The sequence below is a fragment of the Cervus elaphus genome, chromosome 5 (assembly GCF_910594005.1).
Source record: "Cervus elaphus chromosome 5, mCerEla1.1, whole genome shotgun sequence".
Lineage (NCBI taxonomy): Eukaryota > Metazoa > Chordata > Mammalia > Artiodactyla > Cervidae > Cervus > Cervus elaphus.
In genome coordinates, this window is record NC_057819.1 from 59,207,474 (window position 1) to 59,234,820 (window position 27,347).

Consider the following 27,347-nt stretch of genomic DNA (forward strand, 5'->3'; position numbering starts at 1 on the left):
ATGAAAACTTACTTCTACTTATTTTTAAATGTTGACTTTACATTGGATTATAGATCTGTAATATTCTGGGAACTCATTGGCACTTACAAAATGAAGGTGCTCTGTGAATATATTCATCATTAGAACATGTAGACCACATTTTCTTACTAAACCACCTTCCATCTCCAATCCTGCCTAAGAAATCTGGCTTTCTGACTCTCTTAAGAGATAAAGTATTTTATTTACATCACCTTTCCTGATAAGAAAAAGGGAGAAGAAATAGATAAAATTTATCAGCAGCCTGGGGATATAGACATCCCGTCTCCATTCCTTTTAGCTTTTACTGGACATCAGCCTGCCAGTCTAATAAGGCAGCAAAATCAACAGAAGTAGAAAGCATAATATATTGTAGTCTTTATTCCACTGGTAATAGCCATAAATTTTAAAATGTAATGTTGGCTATATCGTAAAAGGATTTTCTTGGTCTGTTTGCATAGCTGTATTTTATTCCATTGTGGACTAGTCTAGACTTTTTCAGAGATTCTAACTGCACACCAATCTTATTTGCCCTAAAAATCTTTTGCAAAACATTTCTCCAGCAAATTGAGTTATGTATGTGTCACGTGGCATCATTGTGTGTACCAAAACTATAGGTTCTAATCTACAGTAAAGAACAAGGTAGCATAATTCCTAGGAGTTATGTTTTCACACATGTACTCTCTGGATGTACTGAGACAGAACACTAACTGTAAGTGATGAAGGGCTCATTTCAGTGGCGATGGGTATTTTGTATCTTGCCTGGGTGTTGCTGACTAATCCTGCCAGTTAAGTTGCTTGGCCTGCAAACCCATGTGCACCTGTCTCCAATGCCTTGGTCTGTTTCACAGCCGCCTTTTGGCACTATCTAATGAAAGCTATAAAAAGAGAATGTTTCCTTTCCATTACAACAGCAAAAATTTCGAGAATGAAGCCACAAAAATACTGTACCACATCCCAGGTCCTTTCTTAACTGTAAATCTGAAAGTAGTTAGCACCATACCATCACATCAGGTCAAAGAGCACAGAGTTTCTGAAACCAAACTTTCTTTATACTTAACATTTAAATGTGATTATTATCATAAAATATTAAGGTAAGAAGTAAGGCAAACACAATTTCTTAATGCCAGTTGGTGTTTTGATTTGCAAAATTGTTCAGTTACATTTATATCCCATGCTTCTATATGAGCCATTCTTTTTATATTAAATTATAAACCCTAAAGATTAGGAACCAAGGTATATTTAGTTCAGTTTTACATAGTCTGGCACCAGGCCACATGGGAGAGCTATAGTTATTCTTTTACATTTTAAAGTATTATGATTTTGTTGTTGTTCAGTTGCTCAACCATGTCCAACTCTTTGCAACTCCATGGACTGTAGCATGCCAGGCTTACCTGTCCTTCACCATCTCCCAGAGTTTGCTCAAACTCATGTCCATTGAGTGAGTGATGCCATCCAACCATCTTGTCCTCTGTCATCCCCTTCTCCTCCTGCCTTCAATCTTTCCCAGCATCAAGGTCTTTTCTAATGAGTCAGTTCTTCACATCAGGTGGCCAAAGTATTGAGCTTCAGTTTCAGCATCAGTCCTTCTGATGAAAATCAGGATTGATTTCCTTTAGGATTGACTGGTTGGATCTCCCTGCAGTCCAAGGGACTCTCAAGAGTCTTCTCCAGCATCACTGTTCAAAAACATCAATTCTTCGGTGCTCAGTCCACTTTATGGTTCAACTTTCACATCCATACATGACTACTGGAAAAACATAGCTTTCACAATATGGACCTTTGACAGCAAAGTAATGTCTCTGATTTTTAATATGCTGTCGGGGTTTGTCATAGCTTTTCTTCCTAGGAGCAAGCATCTTTTAATTTTGTGGCTGTAGTCACCATCTGCAGTGATTTTGGATCCCAAGAAAATAAAGTCTGTCACTGTTTCCATTGTTTTCCCATCTATTTGCCATGAAGTGATGGGACCAGATGCTATGATCTGAGTTTTTTGAATGTTGAGTTTTAAGCCAGCTTTTTCACTCTCCTCTTTCACCTTCATCAAGAGGCTCTTTAGTTCTCTTTGCTTTCTGCCATAAGGGTGGTATCATCTGCATATCTGAGGTTATTGATATTGCTCCCAGCAGTCTTGATTCCAGCTTGTGTTTCATCCAGCCCAGCATTTCACATGATGTACTCTGCATAGAAGTTAAATTAGAGGGTGACAATATAGAGCCTTGATGTACTCCTTTCCCAATTTTGAACCACTTCCAAAAGTTCCAAAGAATAGCATGGAAAGATAAGAAAGCCTTCTTCAGTGATCAATGCAAAGAAATAGAGGAAAACAATAGAATGGGAAAGACTAGAGATCTCTTCAAGAAAATTAGAGATACCAAGGGAACATTTCATGCAAAGATGGGCACAATAAAAGACAAAAACAGTATGGACCTAACAGAAGCAGAAAATGTTAAGAAGAGGTGACAAGAATACACAGAAGAACTATAGAAAAAAGATCTTAATGACCTAGATAGCCACGACAGTGTGATCACCCACCTACAGCCAGACATCTTGGAGTGCAAAGTCAAGTGGGCCTTAGGAAGCATCACTATGAACAAAGCTAGTGGAGGTGATGGAATTCCAACTGAGATATTTCAAATCCTAAAAGATGATGCTGTGAAAGTGCTGCACTCAGTATGCCAGCAAATTTGGAAAACTCGGCAGTGGCCACAGGACTGGAAAAGGTCAGTTTTCATTCCAATCCTAAAGAAAGGCAATGCCAAAGAATGTTCAAACTACCACACAATTGCACTCATTTCACATGCTAGCAAAGCAATCTCAAAATTCCCCTAGCCAGGCTTCAACAGTACATGAACTAAGAACTTCCAGGTGTTCAAACTGGATTTAGAAAAGGCAGAGGAACCAGAGATCAAATTGCCAACACCTGTTGTCTCATCAAAAAAGCAAGAGAATTCTAGAAAAATATCTACTTCTGCTTTATTGACTACACTAAAGTGTAATGATTAGAAATATTTATTTACTAAAATGGCCACCCACTGTAACCATAATTTGAGGGTCGAAGAAGGGAGAAAACAATGGAATATCTATGGTCATGATTCACTTAAAGATATCTAGATCCACTTCATATATAATATTCCAAGTTTTTTTTTTAATATAGAAACAGAAATAAGATATTACCATAAGTACCAGCAGTTTTCACTACCCAATTTTTCCCACAACTTAAAAAACATAGCACGCCTATCTTAGTGGCCACATGCTAAACTCTCACGAGATTGCACTAAATCCCAAGTGAAGATCTCAGACGCAGGCCTGCCAGCCAGTTGAACCTCCAAACGGGTGGAACTTTTAATGGTCCCAACTATTTTTCACACACAGAAAATTCCTAAAAAGGCTTGGTCAGTGGCCAATGAAAGGATTTTCCAACATTTATTAACAGAATTTTTATTGAATTGAAATAACAAAATTTCCTAACAACTTGGTTCCATCACTCTCGTCTTTCTTTTTTCCCAGATACAGAGCAGTTGCCTCCTGGAGTCGTGTTCAGGGAATTGGGATTCCCTTGGTCACAGCCATTGAGATTGTCTCCATCTGGATCCTTTCTTTTATCTTGGCCATCCCTGAAGCCATCGGCTTCGTCATGGTACCTTTTGAATACAAGGGTGCCCAGCACAGAACCTGTATGCTCAATGCCACGTCAAAATTCATGGAGGTATGAATAGTCTAAAGGAAATTAATTGGGGAGTGGGAGAGGCCTTCGCTTACCATCACCAAGACTGGATGTCACTACAGTGCCGAGTGTGACTTAGCGTGCTGTGTGCTGTGTGTGCTGAATCGCTCAGTAGTTGCCTCTCTGCGACCCCGTGGACTATAGCCCACCAGGCTCCTCTGTCCATGGGGTTTTCCAAGCAGGAATACTGGAGTGGATAGCCATTCCCTTCTCCATGGAATCTTCCCAACCCAGGGATCGAACCCAGGTCTCCTGCATTGCAGGTGGAATTTTTACTCTCTGAGCCACCAGGGAAGCCTGGTTTACTCTGTTAGTTCAGTCAAATACAGTAAGTCCCCACAAATGAGCCTTCAAGTTGTGAACTTCCAGAGATGTGAACATGGGCCTGTATGCCAGCTGTCACACTGTACTACTGCGCTTTTCCAAGATACTACACTGTAAGATTAAAAACATTTTCCTTATATTTTGTTTTTTATATATCATTTGTTGTTTTTATATTTGTGTGAAAAGTACAATAAACCTATTACAGTCCAGTACTATACAACTTATTGTGTTAGTTCGGTACCTAGGCTGACTTTGTTGGGCTAATGAACAAACTGGATTTATGAACGCTCTTGCAGAATGTAATTCATTCATATGTAGGAGACTTACCGTATTATTCAATTGCATGAAAAGTAGATGTTAAACCAGGGCTTGGCTTCTTGACTAGAACGTCTACTCTGTTTTCCCTTTTGTGACTGTAGACACAACTGTTGCTCTGTGCCAAACAACTCAGAATTCTGAAACAAACTAAGAGAGATTGATGTGTATACGTGTAGTGCAATTTGTTTTGAGAATAAGGAATACAGCACAACAATTGTGCTCTGACAAACACGCTGATACTTATTTGATGCTGCTTTGGGAAATGCATGTTTCTCATACGTTTTTTAAAAAATAGATGTACTAGTTGAAAGTAGGAAGTCATTCTCATGTGTGCTTATCTTAGTACAGATTCTAAAATGATATAATATAAAATTTCAGAACTTTTTTAAAAAGCATTTTAGAGTAACAAATTCAGTTGTTATTTATTATACCTGACCACATTAATTTTTATGAACAGCTTAATTACATAGCCTAGCATGTAAGGAAACATTTCAAATGCATATTTCCTCTGCAAAACTAGTCCCATGTAGACCAAGGAGAAAAACCAAGAGTAACTATTTCTATTTCTCTTAAATCAGCATAATTCAATGCTTTGATGTAAGTTTCACAAAGTCTGCTTCCACCTTTAATCATTTACAGACAACTTATGGTATGTTTTCTACCTTGGAAAATTCACAAAAATTAGTGGTCTTATGGTTGACCAGTTACCCTGCTTGGAAATTCTTGTTTTAAAATTAAAAGTGTTCCTGAACACAGCCAAATTGGCAACCTTAAAAATTAAAGTTTTCTCTTGATCTACTGACTTTTTTTCCTAAGTCAACATCCACAGTGAAAAATGAAGTGGTAGGAAGTGCTCAGAATTTCAATTCAGTTCAGTTCAGTTGCTCAGTCATGTCCAACTTTTTGCAGCCCCATGGACTGCAGCACACCAGGCTTCCCTGTCCATCACCAACTCCCAGAGCTTGTTCAAACTCATGTCCATCAAGTCAGTGATGCCATCCAACCATCTCATCCTCTGTTGTCCCCTTCTCCTCCTGCCTTCTCCTCCTCCTGATGCCTTCTAGCATCAGGGTCTTTTCCAATGAGTCAGTTCTTCACATCAGGTGCCCAAAGTATTGGAGTTTCAGTTTCAGCATCAATCCTTCCAATGAATATTCAGGACTGATTTCCTTTAGGATGGACTGGTTGGATCTCCTTGCAGTCAAAGGGACTCTCAAGAGTCTTCTCCAACACCACAGTTCAAGAGCATCAATTCTTTGGTGCTCAGCTTTCTTTATAGTCCAACTCTCACATCCATACATGACTACTGGAAAAACCGTAGCTTTGACTAGATGGACCTTTGTTGGCAAAGTAATATCCCTGCTTTTTAATATGCTGTCTAGGTTGGTCACAGCTTTTCTTCCAAGGAGCAGGCATCTTTTAATTTCATGGCTGCAGTCACCATCTGCAGTGATTTTGGAACCCCCAAAAATAAAGTCTGACACTGTTTCCATTGTTTCCCCATCTATTTGCCATGAAGTAATGGGATCAGATGACATGATCTTAGTGTTCTGAATGTTGAGTTTTAAGTCAACTTTTTCAATTTTCTCTTTCACTTTCAACAAGGACTCTTTAGTTCTTCACTTTATGCCATAGGGGTGGTGTCATCTGCTATCTGAGGTTATTGATATTTCTCCTGTTAATCTTGATTCCAGCTTGTGCTTCATCCAGCCCAGCATTTCACATGGTGTACTCTACATATAAGTCAAATAAGCAGAGTCACAACATACAGCCTTGATGTACTCCTTTCCCAGTTTGGAACCAGTCTATTGTTCCATGTCCAGTTCTAACTGTTGCTTCTTGACCTGCATACACATTTCTCAGGAGGCAGGTCAGATGGTCTGGTATTCCCATCTCTTGAAGAATTTTCCAGTTTGTTGTGATCCACGCAGTCAAAGGCTTTGGTGTAGTCAATAAAGCAGAAATAGATGTTTTTCTGGAACTCTCTTGCTTTCTCGATGATCTGACAGATGTTGGCAATTTGATCTCTGATTCTGCTGCCTTTTCTAAATCTAGTTTGAACATCTGGAAGTTCACAGTTCGCATGCTATTGAAGCCTGGCTTTTACAATGTTGAGCATTACTTTGCTAGTGTGTGAGATGAGTGCTATTATGCAGTAGTTTGAACATTCTTTGGCATTGCCTTTCTTTGGATTGGAATGAAAACTTACCTTTTCTAGTTTTGTGGCCACTGTTGAGTTTTCCAAATTTGCTGGCATATTGAGTATAGCACTTTAACAGCATCATCTTTTAGGATTTGAAATAGCTCAACTGGAATCCTATCATCTCCACTAGCTTTATGTGTAGTGATGCTTCTTAAGGCCCACTTGACTTCACATTCCAGAATGTCTGGCTGTAGTCCAGTGATCACACCATCGTGGTTATCTGGGTCATGAAGATCTTTTTGTATAGTTCTTCTGTGTATTCTCAGAATTTGGGCAGTGGGAATGAGTGATCTGGATACCTCTAGCTGAAACGTTAGAAAAAAGGCTCAGTGTAATAAGGAACTTATTGATGGTTCTTGCTGGATAAAAGGAAATAGGTTTCTTCAGAAGAAAGCATCTCCTTGTTAGCAATGAAGCTAAGAGTGGGTGCCCTTCAGGCAGGGGCGGGGGTGCCTGGAGGATTGCATAAAGAGTACTGAGTTTGAACTGATAGTTTTTTGGCCACACCCCTCAGCATGCAGGATCGTACATGCATGCATACTAAGTTGCTTCAGTCCCTTCCAACTCTTTGTGAGCCCATGAACTTGAAGCCTGCCAGGTTCCTCTGTCCTTGGGAATCTCCAGGCAAGAATACTGGAGCGGGTTGCCAGTTCCTCCTCCAGGGGACCTTCCCAACTAAGGGATCAAGCCCACGTCTCTCACAGCTACTGCACTGGCGGGCGGGTTCTTTACCCCCAGTGCCACTTGGCTTCCTTGCTAGCTCAGCCTGCAGGATCTTAGTTCCCTGATTACAGATCCAGCCAGCACCTGCTGCACTGGAAGCACCAAGTCTTAACCACTGGACTGCCAGGGAAGTCCCACGCACTGATGATTTTGTAGGTTTCTTTTCAAGTCTAAGGTTTTAGGCTTCTCTTTCCCCCCGGTCTCTTTTTCTAATTTGATTCCCCTTCTTTTTCCAGTCTTTCCTTCTCAGCTTTGCTCTAAGCTAGACTGGAGGGAGGGGCTTCCCAGGTGGTGTTAGTGGTGAAGAACCTATCTGCCAATGCAGGAGACACAAGAGACGCCAGTTCGATCCCTGGGTGGGAAAGATGCCCCGGAGTGGGCACAGCAACCCACTCCAGTATTCTTGCTTGGAGAATTCCCATGGACAGAGGAGCCTGGCAGGCTACAGTCCATGGGGTCACAAAGAGTCGTCCACGACTGAAGTGGCTGAGGACTCACAAGACTGGAGGGAGGTCCCTCTGTACCCTTGTCGATGACATCAGTTCCAAAGAAATGTGTGATCCCGTTCTGGACTGGCCTCTGCCTTGGAAGGGGCAGGGGACTCCATCCAGTCTCCTCCAGCAAGGGCCAACTCCCAGGCCCCCCACAGCTGCTTCTGGGCAGTCACAGCCCACCAGCGGGGCACCCAGCAGGAGGGGGTACAAAGGAAGGGGCTTCTTCAAGGAGTGTGTGCGTGGTACTTAAATGAAGAGTTCTGATTTTTTTGTTTGTGTTTTAAGTTCAGTACTAAGATCTTTCTACAGTGTGATGTGAATAGGAAAATATTTGTATAAACAGATTTGAATAAGCCAACTCCTTTGAGATTCTGTAGTTAACCTGAGGCTACAATTCAGTGGTCTGTGAACTTGAAGGAAAAGGAAATTACATGTTTATTTTCACTAATTTCTAACTGAAATTTATCATTTCCTTTTAATTAATGTGGATATAGGCAACAAATCACAGTAGTGTTTAACAGTACCATGTTTTTTTTTTTTTTTCACTAAATGGAAATAACAGACATTTTCATACTATATAACATATAATCTGGAAATGTCATTTACATTCATCATTGGTTCCACATTCTGATAGAATTCATTAGATCTGTCATTTAATTTGTTAATAAGCCCATATATTGTGATATTAGAATTTTCTTTTTCATATTTTTATAGCTATTTTTTAATGTAATTTGTTTCCATTGTAATGGTACATATTTTATTTCATGCATTTTAAAGCATTATTCTCAACAAACTTATGGTTGCCAGGGAGGAAGAATATGGCAAAGAGATAGTTAGGGAATTAGGGATCAACATGTACACACTGCTATATTTAAAATGGATAACCAACAAGGACCTACTATATAGCACAGGGAACTCTGTTCAATGTTATGTGGCAGCCTGGATGGGAGGGGAGTTTGGGGGAGAATGGATACATGTATAAGTATGGCTGAGTCCCTTCACCTGAAACTATCACAAAATTGTTAATCGGCTATACTCTAATATAAAATAATTTTTTTAAGTATTATTCTCAGAATTATAGTCTTCACCAGAAATCCAAAGGGGTCCCTGACAAAAAAATAGTTATGAACCCCTGCCCAGAACTTTTTTTCCTCAGGAACCATTTATAGCATATTTTAATAGACATGTTATAAATGCAGCCTACTGGGCCTCTTTCTATATTCAGAAACTCTCCGGTTTTTCACAGAGCAGTGTGATTATTTTTTACTGTGGGAACTGAGATATTGCAGGAGGCTGCATTATCCTTAGTAAATAAACTATCTGGAGAAACAGCATTAGGAAAGGAAAAGCGTTCTTCCCAAGTTGGTGATTAATTTAGTGGGAGGAAGAATTTAGCTATAATTTTCTAATTTCCATTTTTATTGGGTATTACATTTTCTCCTTTAAAAAGACATAAAACTGAGTAATCCTGGTATTTACAAATCCTGTCCACAGGGAGATCAGGTTCAACATGCCTTCAGATAAGCTGCTCTGCCTCAATAGTTTCCAGGTGGTAAGTATTAAGAGAGAGAGGAAGGACATGGTTATTGATGGCTCACACTGGCTGGCTGAGGTCGCATAGCAGACATACCAGACAAAGGGTTAACTCCCAGTAACCAGAGCTCCACAGATAAGCCATTCATAACCTTCGCTCTTTCCAAGCAGGACAGGCACATTAAGTACGCTTTCACCACAGCAGTCAGAAGTAAACCAGGCGCTAGCAAAACGTTGAGACTCACCAATAAAGATACAGATTCTGTATGTCTCAGAAGCATATTTTATGAGCTTTGAAAGGGAATTCCTTTTATTGATGAGGGTTCTCCCACTGTGTAATTCAAACCAACTTCAGTTTATTAAAAATATTAATAATTGTTAATAATTATTAAAATTATTTAATAATTTGGATAATTTTAAACTTATTTTATTGTAGCTGATTTACAATGTTGTGTTAATTTCTGCTATATAGCAAAGTTACTCTGTTGTATATTTTCTTTTTCACATTCTTTTCCATTGTGACTTATGAAAGGATACTGACTATAGTTCCCTGGGCTATACAGCAGGACCTTGTTGTTTATCCATCCTATATATAATAGTTTGCAGTTGTTAATCCAAAACTTCCAATCCATCCCTCTCCCACCCTGCCTCCCACTTGGTAACCACAAGCCTGTTTGCTATGTCTGTGCATCTGTTTCTGTTTCATAGATAAGTTCATTTGTGCCATATTTTAGATTCCACATATAAGTGATATCATATGTTATTTGTCTTTCTCTGTCTAAATTACTTCACTTGGTATGATAATCTCTAGGTCCATCCTGTTGCTGCAAATGGCATTATTTCATTCTTTTTATGGCTGAGTAATATTCCATTATATATGTATATATACATATATGGTGTGTGTATATATATGGTGTATATTGTATATGTATATGGTGTGTGTGCATATATATATGTATACGGTGTGTGTGTGTATATATATGTACCACATTCATCTGTCAATAGACATTTAGGTTGCTGTTGTCTTGGCTATTGTGAATAGTATTGTCAGAATAATACTAATGCAGTTTCTTCATGTGCTGTTATAAAAAGCAACCCACAGCACACAACACAGAGCTAAACCAGAAACTACATGTTCGGGGTTCCCAGTTTAGTTGAGTTTTGAGCACGACCTCCCAGACCATTACCACAAGCAGCGAGCATGAATATACAAACACAGCTGTAAGCATGAAGCCCCCAGAGGCACAGCGCAGTGAACTTTCCTTCTAACACTCTTCCTCCTCTCTCCCTCCTCTCCTCTTTCCAGTTCTATCAAGATGTTAAGGACTGGTGGCTGTTCGGGTTCTACTTCTGCATGCCTCTGGTGTGCACGGCCATCTTCTACACCCTCATGACTTGTGAGATGTTAAACCGAAGGAACGGCAGCCTGAGAATTGCCCTCAGTGAGCATCTCAAACAGGTAAACCTCATAAGGTCATGACGATCTGGCCAAGACTGGTTTGTCCTTGACAACGAAAGGACTATGGATACTGTGTTTTGCAGATTTAGCCTGATTCCCTAAAAATTAAAATACTGTCTTACTTGTCTGTATGCCTTGTTTTCTCTAAAATATTGAGCATTTCTCCAGTGAAGTCAGGATCCAACCTGTGAAACAGGTGGCCCTGGGGGCAGGGCCCAAATAGAGAGGAACTATTCATTAATTTTGCCAAGAGTATCTATCAAACGTGTGTTTGTGATTAGTAGTACATTGAACTGGGCTTGGAATTGTGCCAGGACTATAAAAAAAAAAAAGAAGAAGAAGAAGCACATGACTTTCTCCCCAGCAGGCTTTAGTCTTGTTGTGGAAATAAAACACAAACATGAGATAATTGAAAAACAGAATCACAAGGTGTGGTAAAAGTAGCCTGTGCTATAGAAAGCCAAGGAGGATATGAGATAAAGTCATGAAGAAACCGTTCATGCATGAGGAGGATTGAACTGTTCCTGATGGGGATCTAGCTAGAACACACATGAGTACCATGCCTTTGAGGAGTAGGAAAAGGAGACAGACCTCATTAAAGCAATGTCTAAGGTATGACTCACGGAAAGAAATGGGATTGGGTACATAAGAAGTCGCATTTTGGAAAGCCTCAAGTCCTAGAAGACATCTGAGCCTGTCAGTAGGAGGCTATCTGTCTCTCCCAGGCAGCAAACAGGACAGATAAAGCTGTGAAGCTTCTATTTGCTGACTCTGTGACACTGGGCAATTGTCTCTCTCTGAACTTCTAGTTTTTTTGAAAAAATGTATAAAATAATGTCTGCCCTTTTAAATATTTATTTATTTGACTGTGAGATCTAGTTTCCTGACCAGGGATCAAACCCAGGCCCCCTGTGTTAGGAGTGTGGAGTCTTAGCCACTGGGTCACCAGGGAGGTCCCACCTGCACTTTTCTGTACAAAAACTAGCTCAATTTTGAGTCTTAAAAATTTTTAATGCAATGTATATAATAGTACATCAAAGGGATATTGTAATGCATATATGGTGCCTAAGAGAACCCAGCTGATACTAAGTAGTCAGATACTGTTGATATATATTAATTCAAAGAGTAAAACTAGGACTGTGGGTAAGTGTTCAGCTTCAACAGACAAGTATGTAAATGTGAGTTGTTGATGGAGCCTGGATAACTGCCCTGTGTGATTACCATACATGAGCATCAGTCTTCATCGGCAACTCTTTTTAACCAGAGTACTGATTTTTTTGAACCTCAATTCATTATCTTAAACTGGACATAATAATATATGAATCAGTATTATTATGAGAATCAAAGGAATTAACATGCATTCACATACTTCATAAAAATCTAACATGTTATACAAATGGAAGCTATTATCCTTTATTAAAATTTAACAGGAAAATTATCTTGAGAAACTTTAGCATGACATCATCCAAGCATGAAAGTTCAGAGTACTCCAGATGTGAAACATATTAAGCTGTATGACCTTTCATTCCTGCAATAGAGGTAACTAATTAGAATAGATTAGTGAAAAACTGTTTTTAAATGTCAATTTTGCATTAGCACCACAATTGAGCCTATTCAAGCTATGAGTGACACCTGCTCTGAAAATAATTAAATAGGGTTTGGGAGCAATAAGATGCTGCTGCTTCACATTTTCATAGCATTTTTTAAGTTCCCAAAGAGCATTTCCACGTCATTTTGGTATTTGATTCCTCCAATCACTCTGTGAGATAAGCTGGACAGGTATGTGCCTTTATTATACAAGTGTTTAAGAGACTAGCACAACGAAATGGACATTAGAATCCAAAACTTGGTCCCCGTGCAGTAGACAATGCCTTGCGTTCCACTCAGAGACTGAGCAGGTTCTGACTGCAGGAGAGCAAGCCTAGCTGGGACGCCTTTGGGGGTGAGGGTCACAGGGGAGCCAGCTTAGAGTGAAAACCCTGCCTGCCCATCCAAGTCCAACATGGCTCTTGATCCTGCTTCTGGTATGTTTTTCTAGAATTTCTCTTCACTATACCAACAACACCTTTATCAGTTAGGGGTTGTGTTTGGATGATGGTAGCAGAAAATCTTCCCAGGTGGCTCAGTGGTAAAGAATCTGCCTGCCAACGCAGGAGACGTGGGTTCGATCCCTGGGTCAGTAGGATCCTCTGGAGGAGGAAATGGCAACTGTCTCCAGTATTCTTGCCTGGAGAATCCCATAGACAAAGGAGCCTGGCAGGCTACAGTTTATGGGGTGGCAAAGAGTCAGACGCGGCTGAGTGACTGAGCACAAGTATGAACAGAAAACCCCAAATAACAGGTAGGGGCTCCTCTGTCTCCCACAGCGGAAAACTCAGATGTCATCAGCTCAGTGGTCAAGGCAGTCAGGAGCCAGGGTTCTGCTGCTTTGCTCACCTTTCCTTTATTACTGAGAGACCGCAGCGACAGCTCTGCCCTTAAACCCCCTTTCTAGGCAGCCAGAAGTGGGAGGATGCAGATCACATTAGCGTGTGTGCACCAAAGGAGTAGCCCCCACGTTTAAGTGACTTTTCCAGAAACCCCACGTCTATGGCCATACCACTCTGAACATGCCTGGCCGTGTCAGAAACCCTGCACAACGGCTTCTACTGGTGTGATCAGTAAGATCCGTGCGGGTGAGGAAGCCAGGCTCCTCTGCAGCCGTGACAAAATCCAGGATCTGACTGATAGTAAGGAAAACTCAGAAGGATGGATATTGATTAACCAAATAGCTGACTGTCACATAGCAAAGTATTAATATTACCTTTTAAAAAGTTATCCTCTTGCAGACTTCCTTGGAGGTCGAGTGGTTAAGACGCCACACTTCCATGGCATGGGGCACGGGTTCAATCCCTGCTGAGGGAACTAAGGTCCCACATGCCATGTGGCATAGCCTAAATAAATAAGTAAATTTACCCACTTTGAGGATGTGCTCCAAAGAGACAGCCTCTCTCCCAACACACTCCTTTCTACACTGTCTTTCCGTGGACACAAAATGGCCCATTAAAATGATCCCCCATTCCTGTAGATTAATAAATAAAGGAATCCTTTATTGTTCTCAATCGTCATTCAGTTTATACATTCTCTGAAGCCATAGCCAGCTAGCTAGCTAACCCAAAGATTAAAGAACTCCCAGTTCTTGGGGCTAAAGCCACAATTTGTGACAACTGCCCTGAGATCTTTTTAAATAGCTCTATCAATCACATGGGTTTATTGCAGGCTTCCCCTACTTAATGCTGTATGCTTCGGATTGAACCAGCCTTACCCTTTCAAACCCTGTTTTCAATCAGTTTTATTCTGACATTAAGTGATCCCGGTTACAGACAAGTTGTATTTTATGTTCCCAGTTGGGCTTCCTAATGCCATGCCCTGGAATACTCAAATACAGGGCACGCAAATGGCTGGCTGCAGATAATTCCTAACCTGAGGTTTTACTGATCCTGTGCAGACCCCAAAACCTGCCATTGGAGTCAGGTCAGAGTCCACATGTCCCTGTTTTTCCAACTGTCTGTGCTGATAATCCTTCACCCTCAGGTGGCGCTAAATGGTAAAGAGCCCGCCTGCAAATGTAGGAGACAAGAGACCCAGGTTTGATCCCTGGGTCAAGAAGATCCCCTGGAGAAGGAAATGACAACCCACTCCAGTATTCTTGCCTGGAGAATCCCATGGACAGAGGAGCCTGGAGGGCTATAGTCCATAAGGTTGCAGAGTCGGCCAGGACTGAAGTGACTTAGCACGCCCGCACTCTATATTTGCAATGTATCTTTGGAAACTACCTGTCATTAATGAAAGAATTTTAAAAGCCAAAAAAATCCGAATGCCAGCTTTCTCCAAGATCAAGAAATGGAGAAAACATGTTGTTCTTCCTTTTCTTTTTCTGTTTCCTACTCCTATTTTGTTTTCCAAACATCTTTGGAGACTTATTTGTTGTTTTTTGGGGGTGCCATACCACACAGCTTACAGCATCTTAGTTCCCCAACCAGGGGAAGTGGTTTCAGGCTAGACTGAACCCAGACCCTCAGCAATGAAAGCCAAGAATCCTAACCACTGGATCACCAGGGAATTTCCTAGATTTGTCCCACTTTATTATTATGCTAGGGTCAGTCACCTTGACTACCATGCTATCATCAATGCGGGTGAATTACCTGCTCTGGAGACTTTTAACTAACCTTCCGCCCACATGTTCGACAGACATACACACCCAGTCACAGTGTTGGCTCAGTCCCAGCCAGTGCCCCGCTCTGCCCACCATCGAACCTTTGACCTGGCTCTGGTAACCAGCCTGAGGCTACCATGCTTCCTGGCAGCTGCCCCAGAAGAATCACTAACGGCTCCTCGCTTAAGACAACTGGACTCCAAACCTTATTTATTTTTTATTTGTCTGCACTGTGCTGCATGTGGGATCTTAGTTCCCCGAGCAGGGATCGAACTCATGCTTCCTGGAGCAGAAGCTCAGAGTCCTGACCACTGGACCAAGGGAGTTTCCTGGACTCGAAATCTTGAAGAGGTAGAGGGTAGTGAGGTGGGCTGCTCTGCCTCTTCTTCCAGTACTCTGTCCCAATCTACTGCTTTTTTTTTAAATTGCAATATAATTGCTTTACAATGTCATGTTGAAACTAACCCGACATTGTCCTACTTCCTTTTGTGTATTGATTTTCTCTAGTAGAAAAACACTAAACTTGTTGTATTTTTTTCTCTCACTTTTCTTTAGCGTCGAGAAGTGGCAAAAACAGTTTTCTGCTTGGTTGTAATTTTTGCTCTGTGCTGGTTCCCTCTCCATTTAAGCCGCATTTTGAAGAAAACTGTGTATGATGAAATGGACACGAACCGATGTGAATTACTTAGGTAGGATCCTGTGTACTCAGAAGGAAATTGGAGTTTCTCTGATTTCACATTTCTAAGACTTTTACAAAACCACCTGCTCTACACTCACGTTAGCCCTGGAAATAAAATCTTCTAAGTTGATTGTTTTTCTTTAGCTGTTGCAGCCCATGACCAACCTTAAAATTTTGTGCAAGCCCTATCAATAACTTTGCTGCTCTCCTCCTGGGTTAACCAAGTGGTGGGTATATCTGCACATGTCCTGCAGAACTGAAACTGCCATTTAAACAAGGGCTTTAAAACTAATTTTGCCTGCCACCTCTGAGAAATGTCTCCCGGGCAAGAAAAATGCTTATTCTAGAGATAAATGCTGGTTAGGTTTTAAAATATGATGTTCTAATTTATCTCTTCTATTTCCTTTTGCTCAAGTTTCTTGCTGCTCATGGATTACATCGGTATTAACTTGGCAACCATGAATTCGTGTATCAACCCAATAGCTCTATATTTTGTGAGCAAGAAGTTTAAAAATTGTTTCCAGGTAAGTATTTCTTTTAGCAAGATCTTTTTCATAATAATTATTGGCATTAGTGATTAATTATATGTGATGGTTGTTGCTGTTGTTGTGAAGTCACTCAGTCGTGTCCAATTCTTTTGGGACCCCATGGACTGTAGCCTGCCAGGCTCCTCTGTCTGTGGGATTTTTCCAGGCAAGAATGCTGGAATGGGTTACCATTTCCTACTGCAGGGGATCTTCCCAACCTAGGGATCCAAACTGCATCTCCTAAATTGGCAGGTGGATTCCTTTTTTTTTTAATTGGAGGATCATTGCTTTACGATATTGTGTTGGTTTCCGCCGTACATCTGCCACAGGTATCCATACGTCCCCGCCCTCCTGAGCCCCCTCCCACCTCCCTCCCCAGCCCATCCCTCTAGGCTGCTGCAGAGCACTGGGCTGAGCACCCTGCGTCATGCAGCAGATTCCTACCTGGCAGGCACATTCTTTACCGCTGAGCCGCCCATTTGCAATAGTATATAATAGCAAATTCAGTTGTTTCCATTTAATTCGATTTTTTTCCTCTTCTGTCTTTTCTTTATTTTTATTTCTAATAGAGTATAATTGCTTCAGAATGCTTTATTAGTTTCTACCGTACAGCAACGTGAATCAGCCATACATATACCTATATCCCCTTTTATATATATATATATCCTTCCCATTTAGGCCACCACAGAGCACTGAGTGCAGTTCCCTGTAGATTCTCATTAGTTATCCATTCTATACAAAGTACCCGGAGTGTGGATATGCCAACCCCAGTCTCCCAGTTCATCCTGCCACCTCCCTGTCCCCCTTGGTATCCATACATTTGTTCTCTACTTCTGTCTCTATTTCTGCTTTGTAAGCAAGTATTTTTAAGAACAGCCAACTGTGTATCTTAGACATCCAACCGGCATGGCTCATTCCAGTTGTAAATAGCACTTTCATCAGCTGAACTTTTCAAAAGAGAAGTGAAAATCACAATAGTACTGTCAGCAGCTGAACTTTTCAGAAGAGAAGTGAAAATTACATTTTGTTACCCAGAAAGAGCATCAGATTGTCAGCATAACAGAAAAGCAATATCTATTCAAACAACATACTCAAAAGTTAAAATAAAAAGAACTAATTTAGTAACATGCCAATTTAGTATCCTGCTTTGAAAAGAAATATTTCCAAGTTGAGCTCCAAGGCCAACAGAATAGATTAAACTTATTCATGCCTTACATGGCCTTAGACTTTTAACCACAGTCTCAACAAAACATAAACTCATTGTTAAGAAAGCTCTTGCTAAGTGCTCCTTAATAGTATACTTCATAATAGTCTTTTCAAGAAAACTAAATGTTTATGGCTCTGGAAATCTGAACTAATGTAATTTAATTCAAAATCAGTTTCCTTCCATTCTTCAAACCTCCTTGTAGCTAAGCCAACACATGTTCTCCTGAAGTTCAAAGCACTTCTCACTGAGGTATTATTTTTCCAGTTCCTAGAATGATTTTAGCATAGAGTTAGTCCTAACTGGAATCCGTTAACTTTGGCCAGGATGTTTAACTTCATTTTATGTTACGTATTAGGAAGAGGAGCATAGAGTTCAAGGGTGCAGGATCTGGAAGTGAACAGTCTTGATTTACATCCCAGCTCTGCACTAGCTGACTATCTAAAACCAGGTTCAAGTGGGGCCGCTCCTGCTTCCTCAGTTTGCCCGTCAGTAAATCAGATGCTGCGTCTGTATCTGTATCAGACAATGCACCATCTCATCAGGTGGAATAAGTGGTTCAGTGCTTGAGACAGCAGGAAGTGCTCAGTATGAGTTTATCGGTGTTAGGGATAAAAGAGAGGAAAAACACAAATGACTACCTTCGTGACTCCTGCAGTCTAAAAGGAGACAGACAGATATTAACCAGAGAATCATAGGAATCAATAAAACTTGGTATGGAAGTTCTTACTGCCACACTTTGGGGTCATGTTTACAAGTCATGAAATGCCCTCAGAAAGATTCTGCCCTAAGAAAGAGTGACGAAAATGCAGATCATAACAAATACATTTATGTAATCTGGAGTAAAATCAGTTGCTAATTAGTTTACCTATTAACCAGAGGGTAAGGGGGAAAAAAATCCAGGTGCACACTCTCAGAAATTAAACACAGTTTTGACTGATATTCATAAAAAGGCAGCAAACCCAGGGGAAGGAGTCCAACAGAGAGAGTGCTGGGTTCTGAGTTCAGTTCTGCCTCTTCTCTAAGCCCCCCTGTTCTCATTCAGGAGGAAAATAGCACCTACCCCCTAGGGCTGTTCAAGAGCCTCAGATGAGGTGCCCAATGAAGGGAGGCACGCAGGTGGTGCAGTGAAGACACGCCAGGCCCTTCCCAGTCCTTCCCACCCACGCCCACCCCAAGTCATAGAACAGTCTCCCCCCACCAACACTGCCTTCCTTTCCTCTTTGACTTGGTGAATCAGTTAAAACAAGGAACACGGGATCTGTCACTCTGCACTAGAATAAACCATTTAACGTCTCCCTAGAGGTTACAAACGCCCTACGCCAGATTTCTGGCAAGGCCCACACTCTGTCCTCAAATGCCTGTGGACATGCACCCTTGTTGGTGAGCCTGTGTGTTCTGCTGGGAACGGACTGGTGGCCTCCTCTTAATCTGGGTCTGTTCCTTCCCTCAGTCTTGCCTCTGCTGCTGCTGTTACCAGTCCAAGAGCCTGATGACCTCGGTGCCCATGAATGGCACAAGCATCCAGTGGAAGAACCAGGAGCAAAACAACCATAACACAGAGAGGAGCAGCCACAAGGACAGTATCAACTAAACTGGAGGAACATTTATCGGTGTACTTCAAGCCCTACTGGAGGAAAAAATCAACACAGCAACTGTGTCTCCAGGAATCTGTTCCATCCTTCTCTCGTGACTCAGCCCCACCCCCTGGAAAAACATTTCCCAAAACTTTGAAGGGCTGACTGGTTTATACCCACGAATTCAACGAATCTTACTTCTTTGATTTATCTGATTTACATATTCTGCATGTTATATTCAGCCCTAAAAAATGGTGGGAGTTGGCAGGGGGAAAGGAGATTGTTCAGTTAAACCAGAAGGATATTTACTACCTTTGCATGAAAATAGATTTTTCGAGTACATGGCAAACTTTCATGGTGGTTCTGTAGAATGTTCAATGAGAGCAGTCACCATGAAAAAGTTACAGAGATTGTAACAAGATTTTCTATTTTTTTTTTAAAGTAATTTTGGTTTTTTGGCCAAACACAGTATGGGTTTATGTCTCCTTTGTTTGAAATGTCATTCAGTGCCAGTATTTTTTAACTGCATAGTAGCCTACAGATGATGATCTGAGCTCATTGACACATATTTTTGCCCCTAAAAACACATAAAACAGAATTCAGGTGAGAAATAATGTTAGTGTTTCTTATGTCACTGGCTTATTTTTTAAAACATAAATTCTTAAGCTGCAGGAGCTTACAGGACCTTAAAGCACAGACTGATATCCATATATGGCAGTTTAATAGCTGCTATGCAAACTTTTTAAGAACCTATATTTTCTTTTTTAATGGGGTTTCATTATAGGAGATCTTGTGCCTATTTTTCTGTCAGATTGAAAAATAATGCTTGAATCAAACAGTTCTATTTTTCACAAGCCTAGTTTTTTAATGGAAGCATTTTATGTAAAAATCAAAATACCATTTACTAAAATTTAAATGTATGTATCATTTAACTATGCCAAAGACTTTCAGTGAAATGCATAGAAGTCCAGAACAAAGCAAGAAAAAAAGGATTGTGTATTTTTAGAAGATTTGGATATTCTCATTGAGGTTTATTTTTGGTAATAGTAACATGTATATGTGTGTGTGCAAATATGCACGTATGTATCATGTATATATATACATGCATATACATATATACATGTATGTATATATTCCTTTGCTTGCTTTTAAAATGTTAACTGACAGATTATTTTTGGTCATTCCTTTTTCATATAGGAATATGGAAAACATAATTTCAAAGCGGCCAGCTGAGTTTATCGTGTCAATGAAATATAATTACTCCCAGATGCCACCATGAACTTAAGGTTCTTCATGTCCCTGGGTTTTCAGTATGAATCTAAATGCTTTCCCTACCCACACTCCTCACATGGTCACCATTTCAAAAGGCCCACAGTGACTTCTGCTGGGCATTTTCCACGATGTTTACAGACTGTGAGTACAGCAGCAAATCTTTTACTGTGTATATAAATATATATGTATATAAACAACCGTAAATTTCTTTTAGCCAGTTTTTCTGTGATCGTCTCTGTGGAATGTATCCGTGTGTGTGGTATATGCCTGAGGTCAGATGGCATGTATGGATTTCATGTAATCTAATATTAATGCCTTGCATTTGTGCCAAAGCACACACTCCAAATGGAATCTAGGTGGCTGTTCCTCAAAACAACCAACCTGTCGGTTTTAATCTATCCATGTTCATAAATCTCATGACCATGTTACCATTACAAATGGAATGTGAGAGGCCTCATGAAAAAGGATGAGCCATGGGTTGACAAGGGATTTTGGTTTTTTGGTTGCTGGTTAGTTGAAAAAAAGCAGTATTTGGGGTTGTATTTTTTCCTGTGCTGGAGCAAAATTCATTAAAGTCTGAAGTATTATATTGTCCCAGTCCTCAACATGGTGATGAGACTGACAAGTGGGCAAATGCTTCTATCAGATTTCACCAGAAAAATGTCTGATGATAAATTAGCTCAGCTGATTCCTTGGGCTGTATTTTAGAACAGTCATGTATAAAATGATAGCAGGTGCCAGCCATCCAATTGCAGGGCTCATTTGTGTGTTAGCAGTCAAATTCCATTAGTCCATGGGTGCATCACAGGCAGTGATATAGCCCTATAATATAAGCCGTAGGTTCACACCATTTTGTTTAGACAGTGGTCTTTTTCTTTAAGATGCTTTGTCTCCTGCATATCAAAAATGCATTTTACAAGTTCAGAAAGCCATAGATTTCTGAATAACCACACGGGCTTCCATGTGCATTTTGTTTATGGACCAGTAAGTGACTGTGGTTGATAAGTAGGAATATTTCCAGTTTCTACGTTTATCACATCTTTCCAAGTAAATCTGTAGAAATGAGCCAGAAGCCAAGGGCCTGCATTGGCAGTGGCCCGCAAGTACAAAATAAACGTTTACAGAAGCCTTGTGAGTGTCCCTTCATTTGGATTAATACATAGTTCTACCTAGGAAATGTTTGCTACACAGTGCCTGTTGCAAACCTCTCCTGAGTAATAAACAGGTGAGTGGTTTTCAAACAGATAATTCCCAATTGTACTGTATTCTCAACCAGCTTTGTGGTATTGAACACTTAACACTCCCATTCAATCCTTCATTCACCGTTCCTGTAAATTTTACTGAGCATCTACTATGCACCAGGAGTTCTTCTAGTGACTGGAGGTATAGCAGGGAAAAAAACAGGCAAAGTGCCTGCTCTCATGGAGCTTGCATCCTAGAAGAAGCTAGAAAATAAAAAACTATTGTCAATAAACAATGTCCGGTGGATACCTGGACTCATCTATATATAACTGCTTATTTGACATTTCAACTAGAGAGCTAGTCAACAGGGCTTCCCAAGTGGCACTAGTGGTAAAGAACCCATCTGCCAATGCAAGAGATGCAGGGGATGCAGGTTCAATACCCAGGTCAGGAAGATCCCCTGGAGGAGGGCATGGCAACCCACTCCAGTATTCTTGCCTGGAGAATCCCATGGACTGGGGAACGTGGCAGGCTACAGTCCATAGGGTCGCAGAGAGTTGGACACGACTGAAGCGACTTAGCACACATGCACACACAGCTATTTAATAGATATACTACATCTAAAACTATGCTCCTGATATCTTTCTAACCTGTGCTGCCATATTTTTCCTCTGCTCATGTATTACTCAAAATACTCTAGAGAAACAGAACCAATAGGAGGATAGATAGATGATAGATAGATAGAAGATTCTGTGGCCGCTGAGATATGTATGCTATGCTGTACTATCTACAAGCTGAAGAAACAGGAAATTCAAAAGCATAATTCAGCCCAAATCCTAAGGCCTGAAGAACACAGGAGCTGATGGTAGAAGTCCCAGTGTGAGGCCAAAAGCCTGAAAACCACGGACGGCTCACAGAAGTCCCAGCATCCAGAAGCCAGAGATCCAGGAGCACCAGTGTCATGAGCAGAAGATGGATGTCCCACCCCAAGAAGAGACAGAGGGATTTCATTCTGCATCCTCCTTATTGCTCCTTCCAGGTGCTCTACTGATGCGTGATGCCTGTCCCCGCTGGTGAGAACAGATCTGCTCTAGTTAGTCTCCTGACTCAAGTGCTGATCTCTTCCAGAAACACCCTCACAGATACACCCAGAGATCATATCTTCCTAGCTATCTGGTTGTCCCTTAGCCCAGCCAAGTGACACCGAAGATGCACCATCACAGCTGAAAGAGCCCCATCCTTTGAGTTGTCAGGACAGAGTCATGTCCCATTTCTTTCTCTCAGCGATTATACCCAACTCCTCAATAAATCCTAACAGCCCCATCCTCATATTATCTCCAGAATCTGACTCTCTCTCACTCGCTCTCTCTTTCTCTCCACCTCCCTTTTCTGAGCCACCACTATCTCTGATCTCTTGCCAGGATAGCTGCAATTGGATCCCAAATGCCTACTTTTTTCCAGCCTTGGAAACACCATACTCTAACGGGAGCCTATCTCTCAACCCCTGTAGTGGTCTAAAGGTGCTGACATTTCCAAGGTAGGTGAACCAGCAATGGGGAGTTTTCTAATAAGAGCTGAAGTCAGAAAAAGTCCACTGGCGCAAGCCTGGAAGGTTGTACGCCGATGAGGTGCTAGCCACCGCTGGTGTGGGCGTTCTGAAGACGGTCAGTCTAGAGTGTAACAAAGATGAAAGAGAGCATTTTAAGTCCTGGTTCTGGTTTTCCCTGATGCTTTCCCATAGCTTGAGCAAGCAAACCACGTGTTTTAGAGTAGCTTTAGTTGACCCAAAGAAAAAAGAAATTGATTGGCAAATCCAGAGAGCTCCCTGTGCCCGCTTCTCCCAGATTTCTCATACACAGCTCCCCCTATTATCTACCCCTTGTGTTAGTGGGGTACCTATGATGAACCAATACTGAAATATTGTTCACTAAAGCCCATAGTTTACATTAGGGATTGCTTGTTTGTGTTGTCCATTCAATGGGTTTTGACAAATGGAGAGTGACAGTTATCTACCATTGTGTTATCATTCAAAATAGTTGCACTGCCCTAAACCCATCTGTGCTCCAGCTTTCCTCCCCTCCTCCTCTCCCTCTTGATTTATCTTTTCACTCAACACAGATGTAGTAAACACCCACTATATTACCTCGTGCTAGTTGCCGGGAACGTGAGATCAGACATACAAATAAATACATGCACTGAAGTGCTTTGTGGAGACTCGACAGCTGTCAGCATCAAGGACAGTAATGGCACAAAGGCAAAAGCAGCCCAGATTCTTGAAACTTCAGCTGGTGACATCAGTGAGCACAGTGTGAGGGCTCTGCTATAATTCTTCGTTTTACAACTTTAAAAAAAATTCACTATCCACATGGCTTGCAGGATATTTTTTTCTCAACAAGGGATTAAACCTGGGTCCCAGCAGTGAAAGCACTAGTCCTAACCACTGGCTGGCAGGGGATTCCCTGAAGTCTTTGTTTTGGTGAGTATAATCATGTCACTGCTCATGGAATTACATAACAATAAGCAATACAGCGTGCTGTGGTTCATGGGGTCGCAAAGAGTCAGACACGACTGAGCAACTGAACTGAACTGAAGCAATATAGCACTGTGTCTACTTTAGAAGCTTTTTAAAGCTCTGAAAAGGGAATTCCATGGTGGTTTAGTGCTCAGGGCTCCACACTTTCACTGCCAACGACCCAAGGGCCTAGGTTCCATCCCTGGGCAGAGAACTAAGACCTGGCAAGTGGCATAGCCAAAAAAAAAAAAGAAGTAAAAATAAATAAATAAATATCTGCAAATGTACATTATTCTCCATCCAAAAATAAACCTATCCAGGATAATTTATTATAGGAGCAAAACAAATTGGAGATTAAGTCCAGGAAATAGCCAAGACAAATGTGAATCTTTCATTATTACCTCTGTTGTTCTTTTTAATGGTATCGTCAGTCCGTGAGAGTGCATTAAACACTATGTATGTGCAGAGTGAAGAAAATGCACTGTCAGTCTTCCAAAACCTTTCCAGGCCTGAAATTCTGATTCCTGTGTTTGAAACATAACCTAGCACCATACTGAATCTACTGATTTTTCTCCATACTTCAAACAAGCAGAGTTAAGTCAAGGCACACATCTACTGTATGCAGTTGAACACTTTTAAAATTCCAGTGGAGTCTTCACACTGAAAAACCTCAGGGGTTTTTAACAATCCTTTACTAGAGAAGCTACTGTCACTCTCTTTTATAAGTAGTAACAAAAACAAACTAGAACCTATATTTGGTCAGCACTGATATGCCTGCTTTTTTCTTTCTAAAACTGAAAGGAGACAAGCCACAGTCCTTAGCATCAGGGAATAATGAAGTACTGGAAGTTGTAACTACTAAGTCAACTTTCCCTACGAAGCATGCTAGCAAAGATCACTTTTGATTTGATGAAGTCAGAAGTCCTACTATCTTACGGTTTCCTAAGCCTTTAGCATCAATATTACTCAGTTGACTTTCTATTTCTTCCTGGGAGGTAATAAATTAGGAACAGCAATACCAACCTAGATAGAATCAGAAGAGTCATGGAATCTTCCTAAGGGGACAGAGAGAATTCCATAGATTTTTCCTTTTTGGTCCTCATTCACAGTCCCCTCACTTAATTTACGTACATGGAACTGATCATCTTTTACTTGAATTTGATTCCATGACGGTGGAGGCAACTGTGTCCTTGGTGTCATGTGACAGATTTGTCCCAGATGGGAGAGGGTAAGAGATGCTGCCCACATCACACAGGATCACGTGATCGGCCAAACCGCAGGCCCTGGGCATAGCCTGTCTCCCTCCATTGACACATATTTTTACAGAATAAGACATTCCTTCTTGAACTATACCTATTTCTCTCAGAGTGTAACAAGTCTGGCTAAGTACAGTTAAATTCTTATATTTTTAAAATATCCTGGAATGAGAAAATCTGCTAAACGTGATCAAGTAAGGGGAACATATGTACCTTTTAGCTTTTCAGGGCAAGCTCATGCATAAGGAAAACCTCCCAGGTCCAGGCTTTTGTCTATTTTATGCAACCCAGTGGGGTTCAGCCTGGATCACTCACTGTCAATCAAGACCATGATGGGAGGGATGGAAGTCTATTGACCAGCTTAGGCCAAGATGGGCCAACTCCTGGAACTGGAGGTGGGGAGCCAGGGATGCGAGGAGTAACTTCTCAAAGGAAAACCCACATCACCTTAGAAAGGGAGAGAATAGCTGAGCCACTTCTCTACTCCATCTTTAAGGAGATTTCTCCATCTATAAGGATATATCCCACTCCTCCTATTTTCTGCTGCTTTTTCACATTTTTCCCTCAGTTAATTCCTTGATTTTTATTATTTTCTTTAAAAGTAACTTTTTCTCTTCAAATTATAAAAAATAAAACAGCTATAGGACATATTTAAAGCCAGTGCAAACAAAATAATAATGAATGAATGATCCATGTTTGTAAAGAGAGGAAATTCCTCTACCTGGGGCATTTTTTATATATATATAATATATAATATGTATGCAATATAATATATATAATGTCTCCTATTTCAATGTCTTGCATTTAACTTATCCAGTTCCTTTGTTATCACAAGCTACATTGACTGTACATCTTTGTACGAGTCTCCATGGAGATATTGGAGAAGGCAGTGGCACCCCACGCCAGTACTCTTGCCTGGAAAATCCCATGGACGGAGGAGCCTGGTAGATTGCAGTCCATGGGGTTGCTAACAGTCGGACACAACTGAGCGACTTCACTTTCATTTTCACTTTCAAGCATTGGAGAAGGAAATGGCAACCCACTCTAGTGTTCTTGCCTGGAGAATCCCAGGGGCAGTGGAGCCTGGTGGGCTGTCGTCTATGGGGTTGCACAGAGTCGGACACGACTGAAGCGACTTAGCAGCAGCAGCAGCAGCCATGGAGATATGTGTGATTTCTCTAGGAAAATTAAAGAGGAGCAGGATTGCAGTCAATTCATGCGTCCTGCCAAACTATCTCCAGAGTGACCCACCAGTCCTGGAGTGATCCATTATTAAAGGTTTCAGGGCTCTCAGTGCCTTGCAATTGCTCCTCTTTACGTGGGTGCCATCACACTGGGGGGATCCTACCTTTAGGTCTCTGTAGCAGACAGTTGGACACCTGACCAGATCCTCTTGGATCCTGTGTACTAGCCCTGTTCACCCTCCAGTTTCAGCGTTGTTGCTACTATCTGCACCTGCACCTGTCAGCGGCCAGCCCTTGGACACTAGAGCCCTTTCGCATGAAAGGAGAAGAGGAGGAGCCTGGGGATTTTACACCCCCTCCATCGCCACGATGACCTATTGCCAAGGACTGGCCAGTGTGGGACTGCAGAAGCCCAGCTCTTGCGGCTCTGGGGGTGGGGGTGGTAAACAGCAAGCACCCCCAGAGAACAGGCTGAGTCTGCAGCCTCACCTGAAACATCACCTTAATAAAGATGAGGGAGCTTCTTCCCTTTCCCTCACTGGTTTCTTCTGGGGGACCGTGCCTTAACAAACCACTGACACCCACACACCTTCCTTGAGGTCTTCTAGAAGAATCTGACCAAAGACAGCACACATTTCTATCTCACTGCTGAACTTAAATGCAAATTGCAAGACACTGAACATGTCAGATTCTTTAGCATACTAAGTGATAACTGGTATTTGAAACCACTTTTGATTTTTCTCCAAGGCATCAGAGTATGCATGAGAGCTCTCTGCTAAGTGGCAATCCAAACTTCCTCAAACACAGCCCTATTGGCTATGAAGGCCCACTTGACCACTCTAGGACCTCCATGTCAGGCTCCTTGGAGCATGGCAGTTAAGTTTTTCTGTATACCCAAACATTCCTCATATAAGAATTCAACTAGCAATTTCTCTTAAGAGAACATGTCTCTCCCCAAGTGGC

At 41.3% G+C, this 27,347-nt stretch overlaps 1 protein-coding gene across 1 annotated transcript in view; it reads left to right on the forward strand.

The window, feature by feature from the left end:
- EDNRA (endothelin receptor type A) overlaps nucleotides 1-21,380 on the forward strand; it is a 74,564-nt gene extending 53,184 nt beyond the window's left edge. The window contains exons 4-8 of the mRNA XM_043902569.1: nucleotides 3,526-3,724; nucleotides 10,644-10,796; nucleotides 15,547-15,680; nucleotides 16,086-16,194; nucleotides 18,855-21,380. Coding sequence (XP_043758504.1) covers nucleotides 3,526-3,724; nucleotides 10,644-10,796; nucleotides 15,547-15,680; nucleotides 16,086-16,194; nucleotides 18,855-18,995 — 736 coding nt within the window. The 3' untranslated portion in view covers nucleotides 18,996-21,380. The remainder of the gene's footprint in view (nucleotides 1-3,525; nucleotides 3,725-10,643; nucleotides 10,797-15,546; nucleotides 15,681-16,085; nucleotides 16,195-18,854) is intronic.
- Nucleotides 21,381-27,347: the final 5,967 nt, after the last annotated feature.